Raw genomic sequence first — 27,548 nt, 5'->3', positions numbered from 1 at the left:
TTCCTTCCCTACTTCTCATTCCGCTATTCCCCTATCGCTATTTCCTTATCTCCTTTCCTTACCTAGCTATTTTCCTAGCTTCCTTTCCTTTACTAATTTTCTTTCCTAGATTCCCTTCCAGCTTTCCTCACTCCATTTTCTAACTCCCTATCCTTTCCTCTTTCCTAGCTTCCTTACCTCCTTTCCTAGATTCCTTTCCATCCCTACCACCCTTTCCTCCCCTCCTTCTCTAGCTCCCTTTCCTTAAAGTTAGGAAAGTAGGAAAGAAAAAGTTCACATGTATGTGCTAGGGATTAACCACGGCCTGAAGATGGAGATAGTATTGCTTTTAGTGACAGGCTACTGCGGGGCTGCAGCTGGATACTATTGTGCTGCCCTGTTGTTGCTGTGCTGGAAACCCCGTACTGACTTTCTGAAGGGACCCAAGATGGCTGAATGGTCACAGGGGCTGTAGTTAACAATTATCTAGAGAAGCGATATGATGGAAATGAATGACAAGTAATGTTAGTATGTGAAACATAACATTGGGGGGAGTTATACGATTACAGCTTGATGGTCTTCCTCATTTTGAAATGCAAGGACTACCAGTGAGGAGAGAGACTGATTTCTCCGCGGCCCGGAGCCAGAACATGGCGGAACACTTGGGAAAGAAATAGCTAGCTAGCAGCTAACGTATTATAGAAAGCCGTATAGCTGATCGGAAAAGTCGGGCTACATTTAACGACACTGGTTGTGGTTCGTAAACGGGCAATAATGTAACCGGTGTATGGTATTTGTCGATGTATAATAATGTACTGTTTTCATAAGATGTTGAATGTAGCAAGGCAGTTAGCCGACTAGCTAGCTAACGTGCTAGCTAGTTAGCTCCGGTAGATAGCTAGCTAGCTAGCATATAGCAATCATCTCAGTGTACTATAGCTGAAGTCCTCTAACATAGTATATTTGTAATATTACACGGAATGTTTCCCATTCGAACCTAGTTTATATACGTATTATTTGGTCTATGGTTGTACTGTTTGTGTAGCTAGTTTCTGAAGGAGACTGTCGGTAACTAGCTAACCGATCTGCTAGACAGTGTGAACGGACGCGTCGTAGGCTTTTTGGTCTGAGCGAGGCAAGTTTTGTGGTTGCCAGCTAGCATCTGTAGCAAGCTATACATAGCGAACTGTGATAACTAGCTAGTAAATCTAGTTTTTTTTAACTCTTCTGACTAAGTGGATGTACGGTAGTTGATCCTCACAACCACCACACTAGGCAGTCGGAAGAGTTGGCGCGTTGCGGAGCAAGGTAAACAGAAGTCGGCTGGGGAAAGCGGTCACGACCACCTGCCAAGATGACGGACACCCGCCGCCGAGTCAAAGTTTATACGCTCAACGAGGACAGACAATGGGACGACCGCGGCACCGGACACGTCTCCTCGGGCTATGTAGAGCGGCTGAAAGGCATGTCTCTGCTGGTGCGAGCGGAGAGCGATGGTGAGTCAGGTAAAAGTATTGTTATACTCTCACTAATACTCACAACCATTGATTGATTGCTATACTCTTTGTTCTGATAATGTCACGATGTTGTCGATAACACCTAGCTAGCTATCTGTAAACAAACTACGTAGCCTCGTTTTTGTGTACTATTATGAAGACAGTCAAAAGAGGAGCCTCGATATCTAATTAGTGGTTGGTTCATTGATCCCTTGAGTCCTACACAAGTCACTGACTCCTGAATCCTCATACTATGTGCACTAAAATGTACAAAATATACAAATACATAGCTAGAAGTGATCATGGAATATCATGCCCCATCTCAGCCAGGCCCCTGTTGTAAATGCAGCACAGTCTAACCACTATGTCATGGCCTTACAGTTACATAATCACACTGTCCCCACAGCCGCCCAAAGAGGGGCCGAGATACACAACTCCCGATTTAGCCCCCCGCCGTCCTTTTGCAGCAGTGAGCTGCGTCCACTTCAGCTGTCGAAATCTTTGCGCAAAGCTGCATGTTAGTTTTTGGTGTCATCGCTAACTCACTTTGTGTTTCTTCACACCCCCAGGTTCCCTGCTGCTGGAGTCGAAGATAAACCCAAACACAGCCTACCAGAAACAACAGGTCAGTCACTTGCTGGACGAAGACACTTGAATGTTAGCGTCATGTCTCCTGTCTTATTCTAACAGGGTATTTATGATAGTAATAGTGCTGTTTTGTCTCTTTCCATCAGGACACGTTGATAGTATGGTCGGAGGCTGAGAACTATGACCTGGCCCTCAGCTTCCAGGAGAAGGCTGGCTGCGATGAGATCTGGGAGAAAATCTGTCAGGTAATCCCACTTTTCTTCTCTGTGTGTGAGTATAAGATGAAGGTGGAACATACTCAACTCTATTGTCTTGTGGCTAGAATCCAAAAGTCCCTTAATAATGAAGTATAATTATATGTTTAGCTTTCACTTAATGTGATAATGTAATTTTCTACATTTCTAAGTATGGTTTAAAGGATAGAGCTGGCATGTTCATGTATAACAAATGCCTTCATGCGTTGTTTTGACTCGTGTTTCGCTCTGTTCTGTCCCTAATGTTGTGGTGTTATAACTCATTGGTTTGATTGTGTGATTTTTGACTCCCGTGTCTCCGTCTCTACTAGGTCCAGGGCAAGGACCCGTCGGTGGACATCACCCAAGAGCTGGTGGATGAGTCGGAGGAGGAGCGGTTCGACGACATGTCCTCCCCGGGGCTCGAGCTCCCACCCTGCGAGCTGGGTCGCCTCGAGGAGCTCGCAGAACTTGTGGCCTCCTCTCTCCCCTCGCCCTTACGCCGTGAGAAACTGGCCCTGGCTGTGGAGAACGAGGGCTACATCCGCAAGCTCCTGGAGCTCTTTCGCCAGTGCGAGGACCTGGAGAACGCCGACGGCCTCCACCACCTCTATGAGATCGTCAAGGGCATTTTCCTGCTGAACCGCACGGCACTGTTCGAGGTTATGTTCTCAGAGGAGTGCATCATGGACGTGATTGGCTGCCTGGAGCACGACCCTGTGCTGGGGGCTGCGCCGCGGCGCCACCGTGACTTCCTCACCAAGACTGCCCGCTTCAAGGAGGTGATCCCCATCGGCGACCCTGAGTTGCGCGCCAAGATCCACCAGACGTACCGGGTGCAGTACATCCAGGACATGGTGCTGCCCACGCCGTCGGTGTTCGAGGAGAACATGCTCTCCACGCTGCACTCGTTCATCTTCTTCAACAAGGTGGAGATCGTGGGCATGCTGCAGGTGAGATTGTGGGGACACGGGGAGGGCACCAGCATGCACACTAAACACAAACATGTTTTGTATTTTTTTCCTTGTTACTTTTTTCTATAATTAGTAGCATTTTATCTCTGCATTGTTGTTCCGTCAGTAAGCATTTCACTGTTAGTCTGCACCTGTTGTTTACCAACGATGTGACAAATAAGATTTGATTTTGATTTGAATTAAGTGGCCACAGTCAGGACAACATAGGCCAGAGTAAGGTGCTACACACACACATGCAGGTGTACACATGGGGAGCATGGTGAAATGTCAGCGATTTCTGTGTTTTGGTTTTATTTTTGTTTTGTTTTTCTTATGATAGCCATACAAACCCCAGTCTGAGTACCAGTCGCTAACGTTCCACTCCTTGTCATTGGCAAATAAACGGGCCTTTCGGCAATCTCAACATTCAATATGTGCTGGATTTACAGTGGAGTTGCTCATTGGTTGTTGGAAATAACATTGAATATTTTCCATGATGACATGTGGATCCTTAAATAGAATTATGAGTTATAACAAAGTCAAAAATAAACATTTAGCAGTTAGCTTGGCCAGTTGTTGTATTTTAAAGCATTTTGTGGTTTGAATTGCATTATGCATGTGAGCTGTGAGCTACAAACTTTTGAGATGTGAGCTACAAACTTTTGACAGACTGGTTTCATCTGGACAAACAAACTGTTGCTTAGCAACCAGATACCAACATGTTCTGTGAAGAGAAAGTGATAGTGTTCCAATATTTGCATAATCGTTGTGATTGGACCATAACTGTGATGGTGATCTCAAGCTCATTATTGATATAGTGTTCGTATTTGAAGATGGCAGAAAGGCCAGTGTCTTTGGCACATGACATGGAGCACAGGAAGTGGATTAGCTAGTAAGGAGACTGGTACCCAGGCTATATGAACCACACCTAGAGCCCAGAGGTTCATTCTCCTGGCCCTAACCACACCCATTGGAACTAAAATAAATGGTCAGCATTTGTGTCATTACAGAGGCACCAGATAAAGTCTAGTATAAATAACTGCTGTGTGTTCTCACTATAAAGAAAGCCTGTGCTTTTTACTTTGTCTTGTATGTGCTGTACCCATGGTCAATGATTGGCTGCTTTTATGGTCAAGTGACCTTATGGTTGTTGCACTGTCAACTCCACACCTTGTTTGTGTACGCTAGTCTCCGTGGAAACGGAAGAGTGTTTTGTAAACAGGTTATGCTGTTTGGGGGGAAACGGACAGACATGGGCTGTGTTAATCAGGCACCAAAGGGAAGAAAGCAGACTGAAGCAGCGAGGGACTAGCTGGGCTTGTCCAATAAGAAAACTTAATTTGTTAGCTATGGTAAAATGTTGTGACTAGGAAATGCTTAGGTGCGGATACAATGTGTATACTGAACAAAATATAAATGCAATATGTAAAGTGTTGGACCCATGTTTTATGAGTTGAAATAAAAGTTCCCAGATATTGTCCATACACTAGTGAGCCTGACAGGTGTGGTATATCAAAAGCTGATTAAACAGCATAATCATCACACAGGCGCACCTTGTGCTAGGGAAAATAAAAGGCCACTCTAAAGTTTTGTCATAACTCAATGCCACAGATGTTTTGAGGGAGCGTGAAATTGGCATGCTGACTGTAGGAATGTCCACCAGATCTTTTGCTAGATAATTGAATTAATTTCTCTACCATAAGCCACCTCCAACATCGTTTTAGAGAATTTGGCAGTATGTCCAACCGGCCTCACTACCGCAGAACTCGTGTATGGTGTCGTGTGGGCGAGTGGTTTGCTCATGTCAACGTTGTGAACAGAGTGCCACATGGTGGGGTTATGGTGTGGGAAGGCATAAGCTACGGACAAGAAACACATACATTTTATCGATGGCAATCTGAATGCACAGAGATACCGTGATAAGATCCTGAGGCCCATTGTTGTGCTATTCATCAGCTGCCATCACCTCATGTTTCAGCATGATAATGAACGGCCTCATGTCGCCAGGATCTGAACAAAATTCCTCGAAGTTGTAATTATCCCAGTTCTTCCATTTCCTGCGTGCTCACCGTACATGTGACCCATTGAGCATGTTTGGGATGTTCAGGACTGGCGTGTATGACAGCGCATTCCAGTTCCCGCCAATATCCAGCAACTCCGCACCATTTTAAGAGGAGTGGGACAACATTCCACAGGCCACAATCAACAGCCTGATTAGCTCTATGCAAAGGAGATGTCAAACTGCTTGAGGCAAATGGTGGTCACACCAGATACTGACTGGTTTTCTGTGACCGACAGATGCATATCTGTATTGATATCCAGTGATAAATCCATACATTAGGGTCTAATGAATTTATTTCAATTGACTGATTTCCTAATATTGAACTGTAACTCAGTAAAAATCGTTGAAATATTTGCATGTTGCATTTTTTAAATAATTTTGTTCAGTATGTTACGATTCTAAACTTATTTCGATTCTGCTATTTTAAATGTTCCAAACATATTGCTCACTATATGTCTGCTGCAGTGGGATAAGCGAGAGCCATTCCAAAACTAGGTTTTGATCAGTCATGGAAATAAGTGCTGAAAACATGTTGGCTCACTATTTAAAAAGAGAACGTTTTGTAGAAGGAAACAGAGTTTTGTCACAGGTACTGCCCACTAGTGCAAAAAGAATATTGTGATTAATGAAAAAATATATATGGCAATATAAGTAAATAAATATGCTGATATGTAACAATAATTTCCCCCTCCCATCACTAATGAGGACTTCTCATAAAGGTCCTTTTATCTAGGAAACGGTTTTCAACTTCCTCTTACAGTGAGTCAGGTTTGTTAAGCTAAAATGTTTTTCAACTAAAAGTTAAAATGAGTGTTCTTATTGGACAAGGAACGGTAGTACTTCCTCTTTTTGGATTTTTTTTCTCTTGTTTCGTGCCTATTGAAACAACCCCAGGGTTAACACTGCATGGTGGAACAGCTAAACATTAGCAGACCTATTGACCATGCCGACTTCAGATACAAATGGCCTTCATAGGCACAGCGCTACGATCAGCTTACCCCTCTCCAACCATAGCCATTTGGGAGACAAACCCAAGAACGGACAGATCTGTGTCCATGTACAACTTTATGCCGTTGTCCTCCTCAACCTTTGTTCTCTTGTTTTTCTTTCCTTCACGGTCAGGACGATGAGAAGTTCCTGACAGACCTCTTTGCACAGCTCACAGACGAGGCCACAGACGACGACAAGCGATACGAACTGGTACGCCAACTGACATCCGCACAGACGCAACTAATGCCGGACTCCCACTATGGGCCCTACAAAACTAGGTCGCATGACCAGGCCGGTAGGGCTTGGCTTGGCCTTATAATGTGAATCAAGCACAAGGGTTTATTTGGACAAAATTGACAATTATTACCACCTTTCTCACACATTGTATAGTAGTCATTGGCTAACATGAAGTTCTCTTCTCCACAGGTAAACTTTCTAAAGGAGTTCTGCGCCTTCTCCCAAACGTTACAACCTCAAAACAGAGAAGCCTTCTTCAAGACGCTGTCGAACATGGGCATTCTCCCTGCACTAGAGGTGGTACTGGTGAGAGCCCACACAGCACTCCACACCTGGGTCATACACAACAAATACTTAAGTGTTTGAGTATTTTATTTTCATAGTCTTGGGGAGAAGGAGAAATGTATTGTTTGTAATAATGTGACATACTGGCAGCTGGTCTTGCCATGATTATGGTCTGTGTGTAATTTTAAAGTTGTATTAGTTGTATGTATGGCAAACACCGTCCAATGAAATGCTTACTTGCAGGTTCCTTCTGGACAATGCAACAACAATAATAAATAATAATAATAATAGGAACATAAAGTAAATGTCTCAGAAGAACAGAATAAACATGTTAACATCAGTAGAATACAGGAGGCCCAATTTATAATACAATATTTATTGGGGGATTGTTTAAATTGTCCAGTATTTAGCGATCATGCAATTTTAGTTTTGTGTTTTGTGCACATAAATAAACAATAGTGTTACTTATAAGCCCATGTGAGCTGGCCACCAATAGGTGTATGACACTGGAATAAAATCAATCAGTCAACAATCAGTTAATTAAGCTTGGGCGTCAGGGTCAGTAAGGGTAAAATAACTTTTGGAAGCATTCCATTTGACCAGGCAAACTATATCAAATACCGCTCAAGCATTGGCCTGATCTTTTTTGACCAGCCGTACTAAGGTGCCATCGGCCTTTAACAATGACGAACAAATTCACATGTTTTTTTCCTTCACTAACTACTTATGTTGTTATTCTAGTCTATTCTGTTCTACTCTGTAATATTCTATTCCATTGTGTTCTGTGACTGATGTGGTGTGTGTGTGTGTTTGTGCCATCAGGGGATGGATGATGTGCAGGTGCGTGGTGCGGCCACCGATATCTTCTCCTATCTGGTGGAGTACAACCCCTCTATGGTACGAGAGTTTGTCATGCAGGAGTCCCAGCAGAACGACGACGTGAGTACAGCTCTCACCTATACCAGGGATGTGTATTAATATGAACCAAACATAAGAAAACACAATTAAGCGGGGAGGGACCTACAGTTGAAGTCGGAAGGTTTCATACACTTAGGTTGGGGTCATTAACTCTTTTTTTCAACCACTCCACACATTTCTTGTTAACACTGTAAAGTCCATGGAGAACAAGAGCACCTCAGCTGTCCACTGCACTGAGGCTAGGTAACACTGTCACCACCGATAAATCCATGATAATCGAAAACTTCAACAAGCATTTTTCAACGGCTGGCCATGCCTTCCTCCTGGAAACTCCAAACTCGGCCAACAGCTCCACCCCCCCGCAGCTATTCGCCCAAGCCTCCCCAGCTTCTCCTTTACCGATATCCAGATAGCAGATGTTCTGAAAGAGCTGCAAAACCTGGACCCGTAGAAGTCAGCTGGGCTCGACAATCTGGACCCTCAATTTCTGAAACTATCCGCCGCCATTGTCGCAACCCCTATTACCAGCCTGTTCAACCTCTCTTTCATATCGTCTGAGATCCCCAAGAATCGGAAAGCTGCCGCAGTCATCCCCCTCTTCAAAGGGGGAGACACCCTGGACCCAAACTGTTACAGACCTATATCCATCCTGCCCTGCCTAAGGTCTTCGAAAGCCAAGTCAACAAACAGATCACTGACCGTCTCGAATCCCACCGTACCTTCTTCACTGTGCAATCTGGTTTCCAAGCCGGTCACGGGTGCACCTCAGCCACGCACAAGGTACTAAACGATATCATAACCGCCATCGATAAAAGATAGTACTGTGCAGCCGTCTTCATCGACCTGGCCAAGGCTTTCGACTCTGTCAATCACCATATTCTTATCGGCAGACTCAGTAGCCTCGGTTTTTCTAATGACTGCCCTGCCTGGTTCACCAACTACTTTGCAGACAGCGTTCAATGTGTCAAATCGGAGGGCCTGTTGTCCGGTCCTCTGGCAGTCTCTATGGGGGTGCCACAGGGTTCAATTCTCGGGCCGACTCTTTTCTCTGTATATATCAGTGATGTTGCTCTTCCTGCGGGCGATTCCCTGATCCACCTCTACGCAGATGACACCATTCTGTATACTTCTGGCCCATCCTTGGACACTGCTATCTAACCTCCAAACGAGCTTCAATGCCATACAACACTCCTTCCGTGGTCTCCAACTGCCCTTAAACGCGAGTAAAACAAAATGCATGCTTTTCAACCGTTCGCTGCCTGCACCCGCACGCCCGACTAGCATCACCACCCTGGATGGTTTCCGACCTAGAATATGTGGACATCTATAAGTACCTAGGTGTCTGGCTAGACTGTAAACTCTCCTTCACAGACTCATATCAAACATCTCCAATCTAAAATCAAATCTAGAGTCTGCTTTCTATTCCGCAACAAAGCCTCCTTCACTCACGCCGCCAAACTTACCCTACTAAAACTGACTATCCTAATGATCCTCGACTTCTGCGATGTCTTCTACAAAATAGCTTCCAATACTCTACTCAGCAAACTGCATGCAGTTTATCACAGTGCCATCCGTTTTGTTACTAAAGCACCTTATACCACCCACCACTGCGACCTGTATGCTCTAGTCGGCTGGCCCTCGTTACATATTCGTCACCAGACCCACTGGCTCCAGGTCATCTACAAGTCCATGCTAGGTAAAGCTCCGCCTTATCTCAGTTCACTGGTCACGATGGCAATGCCCACCCGTAGCACGCGCTCCAGCAGGTGTATCTCACTGATCATCCCTAAAGCCAACACCTTATTTGGCCGCCTTTCCTTCCAGTTCTCTGCTGCCTGTGACTGGAACGAATTGCAAAAATTGCTGAAGTTGGAGACTTTTATCCCCCTCACCAACTTCAAACATCTGCTATCTGAGCAGCTAACCGATCGCTGCAGCTGTCCATTGGTAAATAGCCCACCCAATTTACCTACCTCATCCCCATACTGTTTTTATTTATTTACTTTTCTGCTCTTTTGCACACCAGTATCTCTACCTGCACATGACCATCTGATCATTTTATCACTCCTGTGTTAATCTGCAAAATTGTAATTATTCGCCAACCTCCTCATGCCTTTTGCACACAATGTATAGAGACCCTTTTTTGTTTTTTTGTTGCTTTATCTTGGCCAGGTCGCAGTTGTAAATGAGAACTTGTTCTCAACTAGCCTACCTGGTTAAATAAAGGTGAAATAAAAATTAACAAACTATAGTTTTGGCAAGTCGGTTGGGACATCGACTTTGTGCATGACACAAGTAATTTTCCAACTATTCTTGACAGACAGATTATTTCACTTATAATTCACTGTATCACAATTCTAGTGGGTCAGAAGTTTACATAACACTAAGTTGACTGTGCCTTTAAACAGCTTGGAAAATTCCAGAAAATTGTCATGGCTTTAGAAGCTTCTGATAGGCTAATTGACATCATTTGAGTCAATTGGAGGTGTACCTGTGGATGTAGTTCAAGGCCTACCTTCAAACTCAGTGCCTCTTTGCTTGACATCATGGGAAAATCAAAAGAAATCATCCAAGACCTCAGAAAATAAATTATAGACCTCCACATGTCTTGTTCATCTTTGGGAGCAATTTCCAAATGCCTGAAGGTACCACCTTCATCTGAACAAACAATAGTACGCAAGTATAAACACCATGGGACCATGCAGCCATCATACCGCTCAGGAAGGAGACGTGTTCTGTCTCCTAGAGATGAACGTACTTTGGTGTGCGAAAAGTGCAAATCAATCCCAGAACAACAGCAAAGGACCTTGTGAAATTGCTGGAAGAAAGGGTACAAAAGTATCTATATCCACAGTAAAACGAGTCCTATATCAACATAACCTGAAAACCGTTCAGCAAGGAAGCCACTGCTCCAAAACTGCCACGAAAAAGCCAGACTAAGGTTTGAAACTGCACATGGGGACAAAGATCTTACTTTTTGGAGAAATGTCCTCTGGTCTGATGAAACAAAAATGGAACTGTTTGGCTATAATGACCATAGTTATGTTTGGGGGGAAAAAGGGGGCTTGCAAGCCAAAGAACACCATCCCAACCGTGCAGCACGGGGGTGGCAGAATCATGTTGTGGGGGTGCTTTGCTGCAGGAGGGACTGGTGCACTTCACAAAATAGATGGCATCATGAGGAGAAAATTACATGGATATATTGAAGCAACATCTCAAGACCACAGTCAGGAAGTTAAAGCTTGGTCGCAAATGGGTCTTCCAAATGGACAATGACCCCCAGCATACTTCCAAAGTTGAGGCAAAATGGTGTAAGGACAACAAAGTCAACGTATTGGAGTGGCCATCACAAAGCCCTGACCTCAATCCCATAGAAAAGTTGTGGGCAGAACTGAAAAAGCGTGTGTGAGCAAAGAGGCCTACAAACCTGACTCAGTTACACCAGCTCTGTCAGGAGGATTGGGCCAAAATTCATCCAACTTATTGTGGGAAGATTGTGGAAGGCTAGGCAATGCTACCAAGTATTACTTGAGTGTATGTAAACTTCTGACCCCCTGGGAATGTGATGAAAGAAATAAAAGCTGAAATAAATCATTCTCTCTATTATTCTGAGATGTCACATTCTTATTGTAAAGTGGTGATCCTAACTGACCTAAGACAGGGAATTTGTACTAAGATTAAATGTCAGGAATTGTGAAACTGAGTTTATATGTATGTGGCTAAGGTGTAACAAAAACAACTTTAACTGTGAGGTGTAAACTTCCAACTTTAACTGTATCTGAATTTGTGCAATAGAAACTCTCATTGTCTTTGCAAAAAATATTTCCTGTTTGGTTTAAACGGTGTCTGTTGCAAAACATTTAGAACTGAATTTGCTATGGGATTTGTCTAATGAATACACCCCTGCATTCCCTTAGTAGGACATCCGAGATGCTAACCTCAGAGTTATGGACTATCGAAATGGGACAAATATGAAACAACCAAATAAACTGACTGTTCCGGAACACTAGAGATCCCTTTCGGTTCTGTTTCCGTTCCTCAAAATGTCATTATTTTCCGGGTTTCGGTTCTGTTCCCTGAACTGGTTGGAACATTGTGAGGGGTGACGTTCCAGGTTTTTGCTGTCGCGATGCTGTGCATTTCAGAATATTTCTAGGCTTATGTCCCATCAATGAGTTTCCTGAGACGTTACACACCTTTCCAGGCTTTGTGATCTTGAATCCTTTGGTAATCTGCACAGCTTGACTGCAATAAAAATGACCTGGAACGCCACCATTGTGCATGATGCTGCGTTCACATAGGCGACTCATCATGCCAGGACGAAACCTGATTTTGTTTGCAATGAGACAGTGATGCCTAAAATGTTGAACCTTTTGCCTTCTGTTTGCATGACTAGTCATGAAGACTAACTAAAGCAATAGCTAGGCTCATTTTAATGTCTATCAGGATATGTTTAGCGACATCACCTACAGTTTAGCTAGGAAGTTTGGATGTTCAAAGTGCCATATTTGTTCAGTTTGGAATTTTGGATGTAGCTAAGCTAGCATGTTCTTCAAATCAGCCAGCCAGGCAAACTGCCAAGCAACATGGGGTAGTCCAAGTTTTCACGTCATCCGGTCTGACGTTCTTTGAGTCGCCTATGTGTTTTTAAAGGTAGCATGAGTGCTCGTGGTAATATTGCCTCTAGATGCTGATCTTGGGTCAGTTTTGCATTTCTCCCCACGAATGTTTAATGTTAGGTTTGGGGGAGGGGAAGCTGATCCCAGATCTGTCCCTAGGGGAGCAGTGCTAATGGTGTCTGTCTAAAGTCTCTCTTGTATCTCCCACCGTGTCTCTCCCAGGACATTCTGCTGATCAACCTGATCATTGAGCACATGATCTGTGACACGGACCCGGAGCTGGGTGGCGCCGTGCAGCTGATGGGCCTACTGCGCACCCTGGTGGACCCTGAGAACATGCTGGCTACCGCCAACGTGAGTAGAGCTTCTTCTTAACCTCTCACCCTTCTTTACACCTCTCACCCTGAGCTAACAACCCTCACCCGGGAACATGCTTGTCATCGTCAACGAAAGTCTAGCTCCTTCTCACACCTCTCTTCTCTCGTCCGGAGACCAGGCCTCTCTCGTCTAACCCCTGGTGTAGATCTCCTGTGTTTTGTTGAAGCTTTTTTTTATTTATTTTTTACTTGGGAGTGTTTGTAACTCACAGTTTCTCTGGTCCTTCTGCAGAAAACAGAGAAGACTGAGTTCCTAAGCTTCTTCTACAAGCACTGCATGCACATCCTCTCTGCTCCTCTACTGGCAAACACCACAGATGACAAACTCAGCAAAGGTGAGTCATCAATCCCCTGTACGTGTGTGTGCAAAGATGACATTATTTTTGACCTGACCGTGGCCCACTGTAAATGTGAGTTCTCTGATTATCATGAGAACACATTCACTGAAAGTTATACATACAGGCACGCTCACCTGAGATGAGCTACTGTATGTGTGAGTGAATGACCACCAATCTTACACACACACGCTCACCATATGAGCCACTGTACTGTATGTGTGTGAGTGCTTTATGATAGTTATGAACCCCCCCAAACGCCACCTCTCTCCCCCAGATGACTTCCAGACGTCTCAGCTGCTGGCTCTGATCCTGGAGCTGCTGACGTTCTGCGTGGAACACCACACCTACCACATCAAGAACTACATCATCAACAAGGACGTCTTACGCCGTGTCCTGGTGCTCACCGCCTCGCAGCACGCCTTCCTGGCCCTTTGTGAGTCTATATATATATTACACACATACATCGTAAAGTCAGGGGTTAAAGTTCACTGTTCAGGGATGCAAACTAGTCACCTTTAGGTGAAATTCGCCGTTTTGAATCCAAAATAGGTGGACCTACGCGATTCATGTAGATCTGATGAGAAAAGGTTGGGAGGGGGTGGGGCTTTGGATCACTCCTGGCTGTAAGAGGTTTAGTGATGCGTATTCGGAGCAATACTGTCTGTATCCAAGGCTCAGCCAATTGTTCACATAACAACAGAATGCAGCCTGACCACGGAGACGGGGGTGATGAAGGTAACGTTAGGTGAGCAGCCTGACCACGGAGACGGGGGTGATGAAGGTAACGTTAGGTGAGCAGTCTGACCACGGAGACGGGGTGATGAAGGTAACGTTAGGTGAGCAGTCTGACCACGGAGACGGGGGGTGATGAAGGTAACGTTAGGTGAGCAGCCTGACCACTGAGACGGGGGTGATGAAGGTAACGTTAGGTGAGCAGCATGACCACTGAGACGGGGTGATGAAGGTAACGTTAGGTGAGCAGCCTGACCACGGAGACGGGGGTGATGAAGGTAACGTTAGGTGAGCAGCATGACCACGGAGACGGGGGTGATGAAGGTAACGTTAGGTGAGCAGCATGACCACGGAGACGGGGTGATGAAGGTAACGTTAGGTGAGCAGCCTGACCACGGAGACGGGGGTGATGAAGGTAACGTTAGGTGAGCAGCCTGACCACGGAGACGGGGGTGATGAAGGTAACGTTAGGTGAGCAGCCTGACCACGGAGACGGGGGTGATGAAGGTAACGTTAGGTGAGCAGCCTGACCACGGAGACGGGGGTGATGAAGGTAACGTTAGGTGAGCAGCCTGACCACTGAGACGGGGGTGATGAAGGTAACGTTAGGTGAGCAGCCTGACCACGGAGACGGGGGTGATGAAGGTAACGTTAGGTGAGCAGCCTGACCATGGAGACTTCATGAACTGTATACTAAAAAAACACCTGGCATTTGGAAAGTTTGAGGTGAGGGGAGAAAGTGTGATGGAACAAGTATTGTTAGCATTGTTAAGTATCTTGCTCGCTGGATCTCCGTTAGCTATCCAGAGAAATGTTGAGCAACATTAGACAACTTATCTGATCAAATAATTGAGCTTATGCTGTGAAAATTTGCTTGCTAATAGTCAGACAGCTAACGTTAGTAACCTAACCAATTCGCTATAGTATTTACTGGTATACAACTCCTTGCCATTCCTCAAGTTATAACGCGTTAGTGCTTACTGGACCCTGGCAATCTGTGTGAAATGTTCACTAGCTAACTAACTACTATCTGAAATTAAATGTTTTCCCTCTAAAGTATGTGGTTCATTTTCAGAATGGGAGAATTAGGTGAAAATGAGGTGTTGCTTGATAAACAAGTAGATTCAGGGTTAAAGTGTAGCTGGAGCTGGGCCTGGCTTAAACTGGATGCCACTATAGAGGTGAAAGGAACACCACACACCACACACTTCCCTCTTTCTCACTTTTGCTGGCACATTGTAGAACAGATGTCCACAGGCAGAAAGTGTACAATGTACAGTGTACAATGTGTAGCCCAAAGATATTACTTTTGTTGTGTTGAACTTGACAATAACACGTGTGAATGAGGGGGATTATATATTTTTTAAACTCGGTGAACGTTATTTTTAAACACAGCCTTGTGCACTTGATCAATGTCTACTATAGTGGCCACTATAATAGAGCAACAATAGATTGCCTGTTTGTTTCATTCTATTTCTACTTTAAGATGTTTTTTCCCCAAGTGCAATATTTATGTGTGTGTTCATAAGTGTTCTATTTTGAAGGCTGTCATGGTAACAAGCATTCTATTAGATTCATGCTGTCATGGTAACAAGCATTCTATTATAAAGGCTGTCATGGTAACAAGCATTCTATTGTAAAGGCCTTCATGGCTAACTGCAATATTAGAGTATTGTTTTGTTCTCAAGACTTACAGTAAAGTCTAGGTAACAAATACCATTAGATTGCTTTCTTTACATGTTTTAGCTGTGAGTCAGGTTCACATGAACCACTTTTTACTTTACACACAGAGACTGATCATGTAGATCATATTCTTTGTTATTTAATTAGCTAAAATCAGCATTTCCCCCTAACAGGGATTTTCTTTGCATGTTTCAGTGTAATAAAAAAAAGGTGTCACCATTTTGGGCCCTCAGCAGTTTGCATCCCTGACACGGAACCCATACTGGCTGTGCACGTTCACCATCATGCATAAATGTATTTTGTCCCCCCCACACCAAACGAGATCACGACGCGCAGGTTAAAATATCAAAACTCTGAACCAATTATTTTATATTAGGGACAAGTCGATAAGCATTAAACATTTATGGCAATTTAGCTAGCTAGCTTGCACTTGCTAGCTAATTTGTCATTTTTAGCTAGCTTGCTGTTGCTAGCTAATTTGTCCTGGGATATAAACATTGAGTTGTTATTTTACCTGAAGTGCACGAGGTCCTCTACTCTGACAATTAATCCACACATAAAACGGTCAACCAAATCGTTTCTATTTTACATATCTCTCCTCCTAGGCTTTTTCTTCTCTTGACTTTATATTGCGATTGGAAACTTTCAGAAATTAGGGGGGCTGGTTTGGCCTAAAACATACCCATGTCTGTTCTAAGAAATATATTCCCAAATGTATTTCTAAAGTATTTGACTTTCTCTTACACCGTGCACTGAACTGACATGCACGATTGTTTGCGGACGCTCCGATGTTCAGAGGAAGGGAATTAACAGGTCTGTAATGCACATCTGTGGCAGCGGCGTGTAGCCTACGGTAGCTGCTGGCTAAGTCATTCTCTCAGGATGGAACTGTCCACTGCTACTATTTCTGCCATATAATGCTGTTATTAAAACTAAATCATACAGCCCCATAGAAGAACAGTTGACCTATTTACCTCATCTGTGCCAGAGAAATATTCCCCTCCAGGCCCATTGAAGTTGCAAGAGTCACAGGGAGGGAAACATGTATTCTGACATGACGTCAATGCACAGCAAATCTTAATGCATCACAGGAAAACACTTTCCAAAGCAGTTTTCGCAAATGTATTTTGAAAGCCGTTTTGGCTTTTGTTGTGATCCCGGTTGTGATCCCGGTTTTCCAATGCCGCCACGTTTATTTCTCTACTCCTTCAATTGCTAGAGTGGCATCGTTTTACAAATGCGGTTACGACCTGCAATGACATAGCCCTACTTTGTAATAGAAACCAAAATAATCAACCTTTTTTTGAGTGAATAAGAATAAGATGAATCAGGATGTTGTCCAGTGGGTTAAATACAGATGGACCAAGCCTATGCTTCAGCCTATATCAGACCCCTTCGCCCTGAGTGATACAGTGCATGTGGAAAGTATTCAGACCCCTTTCCCTTTTCCACATTTCTTACGTTACAGCCGTATTCTAAAATGGATTAAATACATTTTCCGGCTTCACCTGCGATATCGTTTGAGATCAGCCACCTGGATAGCTGAGGAAACTGTGGGTTTTCCCAATTTAATTTAATCCTTTTTAGAATAAGGCTGTAATGTAACAACGTGTGGAAAAAGGGAAGGGGTCTGAATACTTTCTGAATGCCCTGTAGATGATGTGAAATCACTAGCTAGTTTCTATCTAGCGATACTAGTAACGGCCATCGTGCAATTGACGTCACCTTCCCTTTGACATAAAAGTCAACATGATAGACTTGTCTCTTGGCCTGTCAGCACGGCGGGTTTTGGTGGCAGGTGTTGTGCGGAGTCTCTGGGTCTAACTCTGCTTTGGACAGACAGGGATGGATGCTATATTGTCACACAGTGCTGATACTTCCTCTCATCCTCTATCCTCCCTCTCATCCTCTACCCTCTCTCTCATTCTCCACCCTTTCTCTCTTCCTCCACCACTTTTTTTCTCTTCCTCCACCACTTTTTCTCTCTTCCTCCACCACTTTTTCTCTCTTCCTCCACCACTTTTTCTCTCTTCCTCCACCACTTTTTCTCTCTTCCTCCACCACTTTTTCTCTCTTCCTCCACCACTTTTTCTCTCTTCCTCCACCACTTTTTCTCTCCTCCTCCACCACTTTCTCTCTCCTCTTCCTCCACCACCCTCTCTCTCTTCCTCCACCACCCTCTCTCTCTTCCTCCACCACTTTTTCTCTTCCTCCACCACCCTCTCTCTCTTCCTCCACCACTTTTTCTCTCCTCCTCCACCACTTTCTCTCTCCTCTTCCTCCACCACTTTCTCTCTCCTCTTCCTCCACCACCCTCTCTCTCTTCCTCCACCACCCTCTCTCTCTTCCTCCACCACTTTTTCTCTCCTCCTCCACTTTTTCTCTCCTCCTCCACCACTTTTTCTCTCCTCTTCCACCACTTTCTCTCTCTCTTCCTCCACCACCCTCTCTCCTCCTCTTCCACCACCCTCTCTCCTCCTCTTCCACCACCCTCTCTCCTCCTCTTCCACCACCCTCTCTCTCCTCTTCCACCACCCTCTCTCTCCTCTTCCACCACCCTCTCTCTCCTCTTCCACCACCCTCTCTCTCCTCTTCCACCACCCTCTCTCTCCTCTTCCACCACCCTCTCGCTCTCTCTCTCTCTCCTCTCCAGGCGCGCTGCGCTTCATGCGGCGGATCATTGGTCTGAAGGACGAGTTTTACAACCGCTACATCATAAGGAACTTTCTGTTTGAACCCGTGGTCAAGGCCTTCCTCAACAACGGCGCACGCTACAACCTCATGAACTCAGCCATCATAGAGATGTTTGAGTATGTCCGCGTGGTGAGTATTTTTCCGCTTACGATGTCTCTTCTTTTTGTGATTTAACTTTATTGTTAGGCCCTTTATTTTGGGATTTCACATGACTGGGAATACAGATATGCATCTGTTGATCACAAATACCTTAAAAAAAAAAGAAAAATAGGTGTGTGGATCAGAAAACCAGTCAGTATCTGTGTCATGACACAACTCCTTCACATAGAGTTTATCAGGCTGTTGATTGTGGCCTGTGGAATGTTGTCCCACTCCTCTTCAATGGCTGTGTGAAGTTACTGGATATTGGCGGGAACTGGAACACTCTGTCGTACACGTCGATCCAGAGCATCCCAAACATGCTGAATGGGTGACATTTTCAGCTTCCAGGAATTGTGTACAGATCCTTGCGACATGGGGCCGTGCAATATCACGCTGAAACATGAGAAGATGCTGGTGGATGAATGACACGACAATGGGCCTCAGGATTTTGTCACGGTATCTCTGTGCATTCAAATGGCCATCGATAAAATTGCAATTCATTGTTTGTAATTTATACCAGTCCAAACTGAAACCCCACTGACACTGTGGGGCACTCAAGAACCTGGTGAGGATGACGAGCATGTAGATGAGCTTCCCAGAGGGAGGTTTTACAGTTTGTGCTAAAGAACATTCATTTGCGTAAACCCCCAGTTTCCTCGGCTATCCGGGTGGCTGGTCTCAGACGATACCACAGGTGAAGAAGCCGGGTGTGGTCTTGGGCTGGTGTGGTTACACGTGGTCAGGTGGCTTATGATGGAGAAATTAACATTTAATTCTCTGGCAACAGCTCAAATGGACATTCCTGCAGTCAGCATGCCAATTGCACACTCCATCCAAACTTGAGACATCTGTGGCATTGTGTTGTGTGACAACCTCACATTTTAGTGGCCTTTTATTTTCTCCAGCACAAGGCGCACCTGTTTAATGATAATGCTGTTTAATCATCTTCTTAATATGTCAGGTGGATGGATTATCTTGGCAAAGGAGAAATGCTCACCAACAGGGATGTAAACAGATTTGTGCACAAAATGTTATCTATATACAGTACCAGTCAGAAGTTGGGACACACTTAATCATTCTAGGTTTTATTTATTTATTTATTTATTTCTACTCAACAATTTACATTGTAGATTAATTGTGAAGACATAAAAACAATGAAATAACACACATGGAATCATGTATTAACCAAAGAAGTGTTTATATTTGAGATTCTTCAAAGTAGCCACCCTTTGCCTTGATGACAGCTTTGCACACTTGGCATTCTCTCAACCAGCTTCATGAGATAGTCACCTGGAATGTATTTCAATTAACAGGTCTGCCTTGTGAATTTCTTTCCTTAATGCATTTCAGCCAATCCACTGTGTTGTGACAAGGTAGGGGTGGTATACAGAAGAGCCCTATTTGGTAAAAGACCAAGTCCATATTATGGTAATAACAGCTCAAATAAGCAAAGTGAAATGACGGTCCATCATTACTTTAAGACATGACGGTCAGTCAAATGGGAAAATTTCAATAACTTTCAAAGTTTCTTCAAGTGGTCGCAAAAACCATCAAGCGCTATGATGAAAATGGCTCTCATGAGGACCGCCACAGGACAGGAAGAACCAGAGTTACCTCTGCTGCAGAGGATAAGTTCATTAAAGTTAACTGCACTCCATATTGTAGTCTGAATGAACGCAGAGTTCAACTAACAGAGACATTTCAACATCAACTGTTCAGAGGAGACTGCATGAATCAGGCCTTCATGGTCGGATTGCTGCAAATAAACCATTACTAAAGGACACCAATAAGAACAAGAGACTTGCTTGTCCAAGAAACACGAGCAATGGACATTAGACCAGTGAAAATCTGTCCTTTTGGTCTGATGAGTCCAAATTTGAGATTTTTGGTTCCAACTGCCGTGTCTTGTGAGACGCAGAGTAGGTGAACGGGTGTTCTCCGCATGTGTAGTTCTCACCCTGAAGCATGGAGGAGGAGGTGTGATGGTGTGGGATTTTGCCATCGGACCGCCAGGTGGTTAAGCTTGATTCATCACTCCAGAGGACGCGTTTCCACTGCTCCATAGCCCGATGTTGTTTGAGCTGTACACCACTCCAGCCCCGATGCTTGGCATTGCACTTGGTGATCTTAGGCTTGTGTGCGGTTGCTCGGCCAAGAAAATCTATTAAATGAAGCTCCAGACGAACAGTTCTTGTGCTGTTGCTGCTTCCAGAGGCAGTTTGGAACTGGTAGTGAATGTTACGACCGAGGACAGACAATTTCTACGCTCTACGCGTTCAGCACTCGTTGGTCCTGTTCTGTGGGCTTGTGTGGCCTACCACTTCGTGGCTGAGCAGATGTTGCCCCTAGACGTTTCCACTTCATAATAACAGCACTTACAGTTGACCGGGACAGCTCTTGCAGGGCAGAAATTTGATTAACTGTGAGTTGTTGGAAAGGTGGCATCCTATGACGGCGCCACGTTGAAAGTCAGTAAGGTCATTCTACTGCCAATGTTTGTTTATGGAGATTTCATGGCTGTGTGCTCCATTTTTATACACCAGTCAGCAACAGGTGTTGCTGGAAATAGCCGAATCCACAAATTTCATTAGAGTCCAAGTACTAATGTGCGCATATATACATGACACAGGACATTGTATTAAACAAGACTGGTACGTTCTCCCTCTTCCCATCCCTTCCTGCCTCCCCCTTCCTCCTCTCCCTTCCCCCCTCTCTCTCTTTCTCCCTTTATACTCTCCCGTTCCCCCCAGGAGGATGTGAAGTCCCTGACGGCCCACATAGTGGAGAACTACTGGAAGGCTCTGGAGGACGTGAACTATGTGCAGACCTTTAAAGGACTGAAGCTGCGCTACGAACAGCAGAGGGAGAGGCAGGACAACCCCAAACTGGACAGGTAATATATTGACAACCCCAAACTGGACAGGTAATATATTGACAACCCCAAACTGGACAGGTAATATATTGACAACCCCAAACTGGACAGGTAATATATTGACAACCCCAAACTGGACAGGTAATATATTGACAACCCCAAACTGGACAGGTAATATATTGACAACCCCAAACTGGACAGGTAATATATTGACAACCCCAAACTGGACAGGTAATATATTGACAACCCCAAACTGGACAGGTAATATATTGACAACCCCGAACTGGACAGGTAATATATTGACAACCCCGAACTGGACAGGTAATATATTGACAACCCCAAACTGGACAGGTAATATATTGACAACCCCGAACTGGACAGGTAATATATTGACAACCCCGAACTGGACAGGTAATATATTGACAACCCCAAACTGGACAGGTAATATATTGACAACCCCAAACTGGACAGGTAATATATTGACAACCCCAAACTGGACAGGTAATATATTGACAACCCCAAACTGGACAGGTAATATATTGACAACCCCAAACTGGACAGGTAATATATTGACAACCCCAAACTGGACGGGTAATATTGTTTTTGTGTATGTTTGTCATGTGTGAATTGTTTTTACTATGTGGTACAAAAGGACTTCCCCCTCTGGGATAATAAAGACTGCTGTAATATGGAGGGAGGGGGATGGATTTTTTCCAAATTGCTGCCATCTTGGATGTAAAATTGGGATCATGCATATTTTGCTAATGACCATACAAGAAAAGAGTAAAGGAGAGCACTGTACAATACAGAGAACTTAACAAATGTGGAATTTGTGATAAGTGCATGGGGGGCCGCTATATTTATGCCCCACCGCTATTGACTTTACCAATAGTTTTACCATTTTTACAGTTTGGAATCTGCCGTTGTTTTATTGATTGCTATTCATTATGTATCTGTAAATAAGCTCTACAGTCATGGTCAGGTTTAACCGTTGGTCACCTCACCTCACACAGCATGAGGTCGATCCTGAGGAACCACAGGTTCCGCCGGGACGCGCGGACGTTGGATGACGACGAGGAGATGTGGTTCAACGCGGACGAGGACGAGCTGGAGGACGGCGAGGCGGTGGTGCCCCCCTCGGACAACAAGACCACCAAGAGTAGTGGCGGCGCCGGCGAGAACGAAGACCTCATGGACCCCATCAGCAAGTTCATGGAGAGGAAGAAACGTAAGTCGCAGGGAAAGAATGCATGAATTCCTGGCAAAACATGTATTTGACCCAGGCCAGTTATGTGAAATACATTTTTTAGTTACACGTGGATTAGCTTGGAATTTGTACTTTTGGGATTATTCAATTGGTTCTCTTACTGTGAGTTAACTAAATGTAAGCGCAGCTCATTCATTCGAAAGTATCTGACATACTCTACGTACTGAGAAGAAAGTAAGTTGTGTCTTTAAAAATGGTCAAACTGACTTCCTACAACTGTCTATCTCGGTCTCTCTACCCCACAGTGAAAGACTCAGACGAAAAGGAAGTTCTGGGCAAGTCCAGTAGTCTGTCGGGCCGCCAAAGCCCCAGCTTCAAGCTGTCCTTCTCCGGCTCCACTACCAAGACCAGCCTGTCCAGCCCGCCTCCCTCCGCCTCGTTGCACCCCGGCTCGCCAGGCTCTCCAGGATCACCAGGATCAGGGGCCAAGGGCTCGCCCCCGACAGCAGTCACCACAAAGGTGGGTAGTAGTACCTAACCCACGGGGACCTGAATTGTGTTCATTAAGGCCCGTAAGAACAGGAAACATTGGTGTTATTGGACAATCCAGGTAACCCTGCCAGTTTGTCAGTTGTCTTCGTTCTGTGTCGAGTAATGGGGAGATTTGTTTTTTTTTGGGGGGGGGGGTGTTTTAGTAGTTTAGGTCTTACAGAAGACAGGGATAGTTTATCCATAATAGAAAATTGACATTTGTTTCCTTACCTTGAATGCAGTCTGGAGAAGGACAGACTGCAATCCACTCTTTGGGTTTGTTTACAGAGCCACTACCAACAACTGCTGACTTTTACCAATAGTCAATTTACCCCAAATTAGCTGGTGCAGTGTATGCTAGCTTTGCACAGTCTGATGCCGGAGTCTTGCTGCTGTTATAGGTGGCCATTTTGAGTAATGCCCACATTGTACAACATATTATTTGTGTGGTGTTGGGGGCTCATTAACATATTTGCCAGCATTCTATGTTAGTGGTTGGAGTTGTTGTGTCCAGTATGTCGATTGGTTACTCCAAACATATGTTGCCTGTAATATGCAATGGTAATAAACATAATTGTTCCAATAGGGAATAAGTCCTCTGGATGGGAATCAGATATCAGTCTGTGGTCCCCAAGAAAGTAGCTTGCGGTCCAGATGTGTTGAGTAGAGTTAGTAGGTAAAGACTTTAGTGGAGTTATTTAGTTTTCCTGCAAATCAGAGGAGCAGATCTGAATAGATTAATTATCTCTCCCCCTTCTCTCGCTTTCTCTCTCTCCATCTCTCGCTTTCTCCCTCTCCATCTCTCTCCGTCTCTCGCTTTCTCTCTCTCTCCGTCTCTCGCTTTCTCTCTCTCCGTCTCTCGCTTTCTCTCTCTCCGTCTCTCGCTTTCTCCCTCTCCGTCTCTCGCTTTCTCTCTCTCCGTCTCTCGCTTTCTCTCTCTCCGTCTCTCGCTTTCTCTCTCTCCGTCTCTCGCTTTCTCTCTCTCCGTCTCTCGCTTTCTCTCTCTCCGTCTCTCGCTTTCTCTCTCTCCGTCTCTCGCTTTCTCTCTCTCCGTCTCTCGCTTTCTCTCTCTCCGTCTCTCGCTTTCTCTCTCTCCGTCTCTCGCTTTCTCTCTCTCCGTCGCTCGCTTTCTCTCTCTCCGTCGCTCGCTTTCTCTCTCTCCGTCGCTCGCTTTCTCTCTCTCCGTCTCTCGCTTTCTCTCTCTCCGTCGCTCGCTTTCTCTCTCTCCGTCGCTCGCTTTCTCTCTCTCCCCCAACTCTCGCTTTCTCTCTCTCCGTCGCTCGCTTTCTCTCTCTCTCCGTCGCTCGCTTTCTCTCTCTCTCCAACGCTCGCTTTCTCTCTCTCCGTCGCTCGCTTTCTCTCTCTCCTCTCCGCTCGCTCTTTCTCTCTCTCGCTCGCTTTCTCTCTCTCTCCGTCGCTTTCGCTTTCTCTCTCCTCCGCCGCTTTCTCTCTCTCTCCGTCGCTCGCTTTCTCTCTCTCTCCGTCGCTCGCTTTCTCTCTCTCTCCGTCGCTCGCTTTCTCTCTCTCTCCGTCGCTCGCTTTCTCTCTCTCTCCGTCGCTCGCTTTCTCTCTCTCTCCGTCGCTCGCTTTCTCTCTCTCTCCGTCGCTCGCTTTCTCTCTCTCTCCGTCGCTCGCTTTCTCTCTCTCTCCGTCGCTCGCTTTCTCTCTCTCTCCGTCGCTCGCTTTCTCTCTCTCTCCGTCGCTCGCTTTCTCTCTCTCCGTCGCTCGCTTTCTCTCTCTCTCCGTCGCTCGCTTTCTCTCTCTCCGTCGCTCGCTTTCTCTCTCTCCGTCGCTCGCTTTCTCTCTCTCCGTCGCTCGCTTTCTCTCTCCGCCGCCGCTTTCTCTCTCTCCGTCGCTCGCTTCTCTCTCTCTCCCGCTCGCTTTCTCTCTCTCTCCCCTCTCTCTCGCTCTCTCTCTCTCCAACGCTCGCTTTTTTCTCTCTCTCCTTTTCTCCTCTCCGTCGCTCGCTTTCTCTCTCTCCTCCCCCGCTCGCTTTCTCTCTCTCTCCCCCAACTCTCGCTTTCTCTCTCTCTCCCCAACTCTCGCTTTCTCTCTCTCTCCCCAACTCTCGCTTTTCTCTCTCTCCCCCAACTCTCGCTTTCTCTCTCTCCCCCAACTCTCGCTTTCTCTCTCTCTCCCCCAACTCTCGCTTTCTCTCTCTCTCCCCCAACTCTCGCTTTCTCTCTCTCCCCCAACTCTCGCTTTCTCTCTCTCTCCCCAACTCTCGCTTTCTCTCTCTCTCCCCAACTCTCGCTTTCTCTCTCTCTCCCCCAACTCTCGCTTTCTCTCTCTCTCCCCCAACTCTCGCTTTCTCTCTCTCTCCCCCAACTCTCGCTTTCTCTCTCTCTCCCCCAACTCTCGCTTTCTCTCTCTCTCCCCCAACTCTCGCTTTCTCTCTCTCTCAGGGAGGTCTGGTGGGGCTGGTGGACTACCCCGACGACGACGAGGAAGACGAAGAGGACGTGAGCGGCGAGAGTAAAGAGGAGACTCCTCCCCTGTCCAAGAAGTCCAAGCTGAGCTCCTAAAAATAATAATAATAATAATAATAAAATAAAAAAAACGTTAATGTTGTTGTTCTCTCTCGCTCCGAGCGCCAGACTATTTCCCACCGATCCCACGATAGGCACAGAAACTAACAAAAACTGTTAAAACCATGAATGACTTCACCCCCTTGGTTTTTTTAACGGGGGCTCATGTTGAGGAGCGGACTATGAATGGAAACGCGTCTCCTCGGACTAATCCCAATATACAAGTGCCAATCGGGAGGCCGCGGAGCTAGGAGCGAACGCAGAGAACGAATGGACGAGAGAGGAAGGCGTGGAGAAATGACCATCTCCTATATTACCGTCAGATAAAAGGGGCGAACTGACGATAAATAATTAAACAAAGCTAAAATATCGGAAAAATAGACACATTTATCCACACACACACTCGCATACAAACTAAAACCCCAAAGAGCTTGCTGGCTCAGACCATGACCCACTGCCCCACCCCCAACCCCCCACTCAGGGAAGGACATCGCAACGACCCCCAAAATGGGGCCGGCCAATCCAGACGCAGAACCACCACTCACCCCCTACGCTGACTCCTTCACCCAGCTGCTTTTTTTCTGTCTCTCCTCCCTCCGCTACATTTCCCCCCTTTTCTCTCTCCGTGTTTTTACGTTGTTTTTTAAAAGAAGTTAGTTTCTAGGACCAGACGGGAGACGGCAGACACCGGCGCGGCGAAAATGCTGTCTGTTTTTCGTTTTGATGATGTCATTGTCGTCGCTCAGAGGGAAGTTCTTCCTCTTGATTCGAAAAAAGACAGAGGTTTCTTATTTTGTCTTTTTACTCTCTTTTTGTCTCTCGCTCTCTCTCGTTCTCTCTCTCCCCCTCTCCTGTTTTTGTAAACAACCCAGCCTTTACATGTTCAGGACATTTTCAGTCGCACTTGAACAGGTTTTTAAAGACCTCAGTAGGTTGAGCTAGTTTGACCCTTTTTTGCCCTTTGAAACTGCAGATTTTTTGGGGAAAAGAATTTGTAATCCCGTCTTGATTAAAGATTGAGTGGAATTGTAGATGTGATCAATTTTGTCATATCTTCGCTTCTTTTTTGTTTTCTTTTACATAAGTGTATACTTAGTTGTTCAGAAATATTTGGGACCATTAAAAATTATCTTTGCTGTATGATGTCCTACTACCTTTTGTGATGGCGACTCGCAAGACTGAATTGTGTTATCTCTGCACTCCTATGTTGCTGTAGCCTGGTCCCAGATCTGTTTGTGCCGTCTTGCCAACTCCTATAGGGGTTTGACAATGACCACAGGAGTTGGCAAAGCAAACAGCTGGGACCAGGCTCATGTTTAAATGTTCTCTAACTGCTTTTCACCTGACACCTCAAACATTTGAGGGGATTTTATTTTTCATTTCTTTATTTAACTAGGCAAGTCAGTTAACAAATTCTTATTTACAATGACGGCCTACCAGAAGGCAAAAGGCCTCCTGCGGGTACGGGGGTTGGGATTAAAAATACAAAATGAATAAAATATAATTATAGGACCCAAACTTATGTTGAAAAGTCTGGTGGAATATTGTTTTATTGTGAATGGGAACTTTTTATACTTTAAACCTATTTCTAACAATTTTGTAATCGTTTGAAGCTGACCTCATCATTGATCAGTTCTAAATATTGACATGTGTAAACCTCAGTCAGTGCACACATTCAACATCTCCTCCAGGTGGTGCCCTCGCATCACAAGACCTGCCAGTCCGTTTGGAAAAGTTATACTGGGGGTCTTTGGGAGGTGGAAGGTTGTTCTTTCTGGTCTTAGCTACTCATTATGTGTTGAAGTCCTTTGTTGGTCTTTGTTGAAGTCCTTTGTTGGTCTTTGTTGAAATCCATTGTTTTGTTCAAATCAAATTGTATTTGTCACATGCCCCGAATACAACAGGTGTAGACCTTACTGTGAAATGCTTACTTAAAAGCCCTTAACCAACAATGCAGTTCAAGAAATGGAGTTAAGGAAAAATTTACTAAATAAAGTAACACAAGAAAATCACACACCAATAATGAGTCTATATACAGGGGGTACTGGTACCGAGTTAATGTGTGGGGGTACAGGTTAGTCGAGG

The 27,548-nt window shown here is 45.1% G+C and overlaps 1 protein-coding gene and 1 long non-coding RNA gene across 5 annotated transcripts; both read left to right on the top strand.

Moving 5' to 3' along the window:
- Positions 1-294: 294 nt before the first annotated feature.
- LOC118398856 (serine/threonine-protein phosphatase 4 regulatory subunit 3) lies at positions 295-26,603 on the top strand. 3 transcript variants are annotated; one of them, XM_035794624.2, is made up of 15 exons: positions 295-1,475; positions 2,045-2,100; positions 2,210-2,308; positions 2,629-3,249; positions 6,434-6,511; positions 6,728-6,844; positions 7,646-7,762; positions 12,583-12,714; positions 12,970-13,072; positions 13,350-13,508; positions 18,144-18,313; positions 21,076-21,218; positions 22,211-22,425; positions 22,710-22,924; positions 25,341-26,603. In XM_035794624.2, the coding sequence occupies exons 1-15, from the start codon at positions 1,334-1,336 to the stop codon at positions 25,458-25,460; spliced, it is 2,487 nt and encodes an 828-aa protein (XP_035650517.1). In that variant the 5' UTR covers positions 295-1,333; the 3' UTR covers positions 25,461-26,603. The 3 variants fall into 3 exon arrangements, with proteins under 3 accessions (XP_035650517.1, XP_035650516.1, XP_035650515.1); XM_035794623.2 differs by having other exon boundaries at positions 295-1,484; positions 21,079-21,218; XM_035794622.2 differs by having other exon boundaries at positions 296-1,484.
- Positions 13,737-14,761, top strand: LOC127909483 (uncharacterized). 2 transcript variants are annotated; one of them, XR_008071418.1, is made up of 3 exons: positions 13,737-13,866; positions 14,050-14,141; positions 14,233-14,761. It is a non-coding gene; the product is annotated as an uncharacterized LOC127909483 (long non-coding RNA). The 2 variants fall into 2 exon arrangements; XR_008071417.1 differs by having other exon boundaries at positions 14,187-14,761.
- Positions 26,604-27,548: the final 945 nt, after the last annotated feature.

Source organism: Oncorhynchus keta, chromosome 19, assembly GCF_023373465.1.
Source record: "Oncorhynchus keta strain PuntledgeMale-10-30-2019 chromosome 19, Oket_V2, whole genome shotgun sequence".
Classification (NCBI taxonomy): domain Eukaryota; kingdom Metazoa; phylum Chordata; class Actinopteri; order Salmoniformes; family Salmonidae; genus Oncorhynchus; species Oncorhynchus keta.
Note: the sequence above shows the minus strand (reverse complement) of the source record. Positions and strands in the feature narration are given on the sequence as shown.

Bases quoted from the DNA above. Each gene is read 5' to 3' on its own strand.
- LOC118398856 (XM_035794622.2), top strand. From the start codon at position 1,334: ATGACGGACACCCGCCGCCGAGTCAAAGTTTATACGCTCAACGAGGAC. The intron at 2,309-2,628 runs GTAATCCCACTT...CGTCTCTACTAG, and splicing joins TCTGGGAGAAAATCTGTCAG to GTCCAGGGCAAGGACCCGTC. The intron at 18,314-21,075 runs GTGAGTATTTTT...CGTTCCCCCCAG, and splicing joins TGTTTGAGTATGTCCGCGTG to GAGGATGTGAAGTCCCTGAC.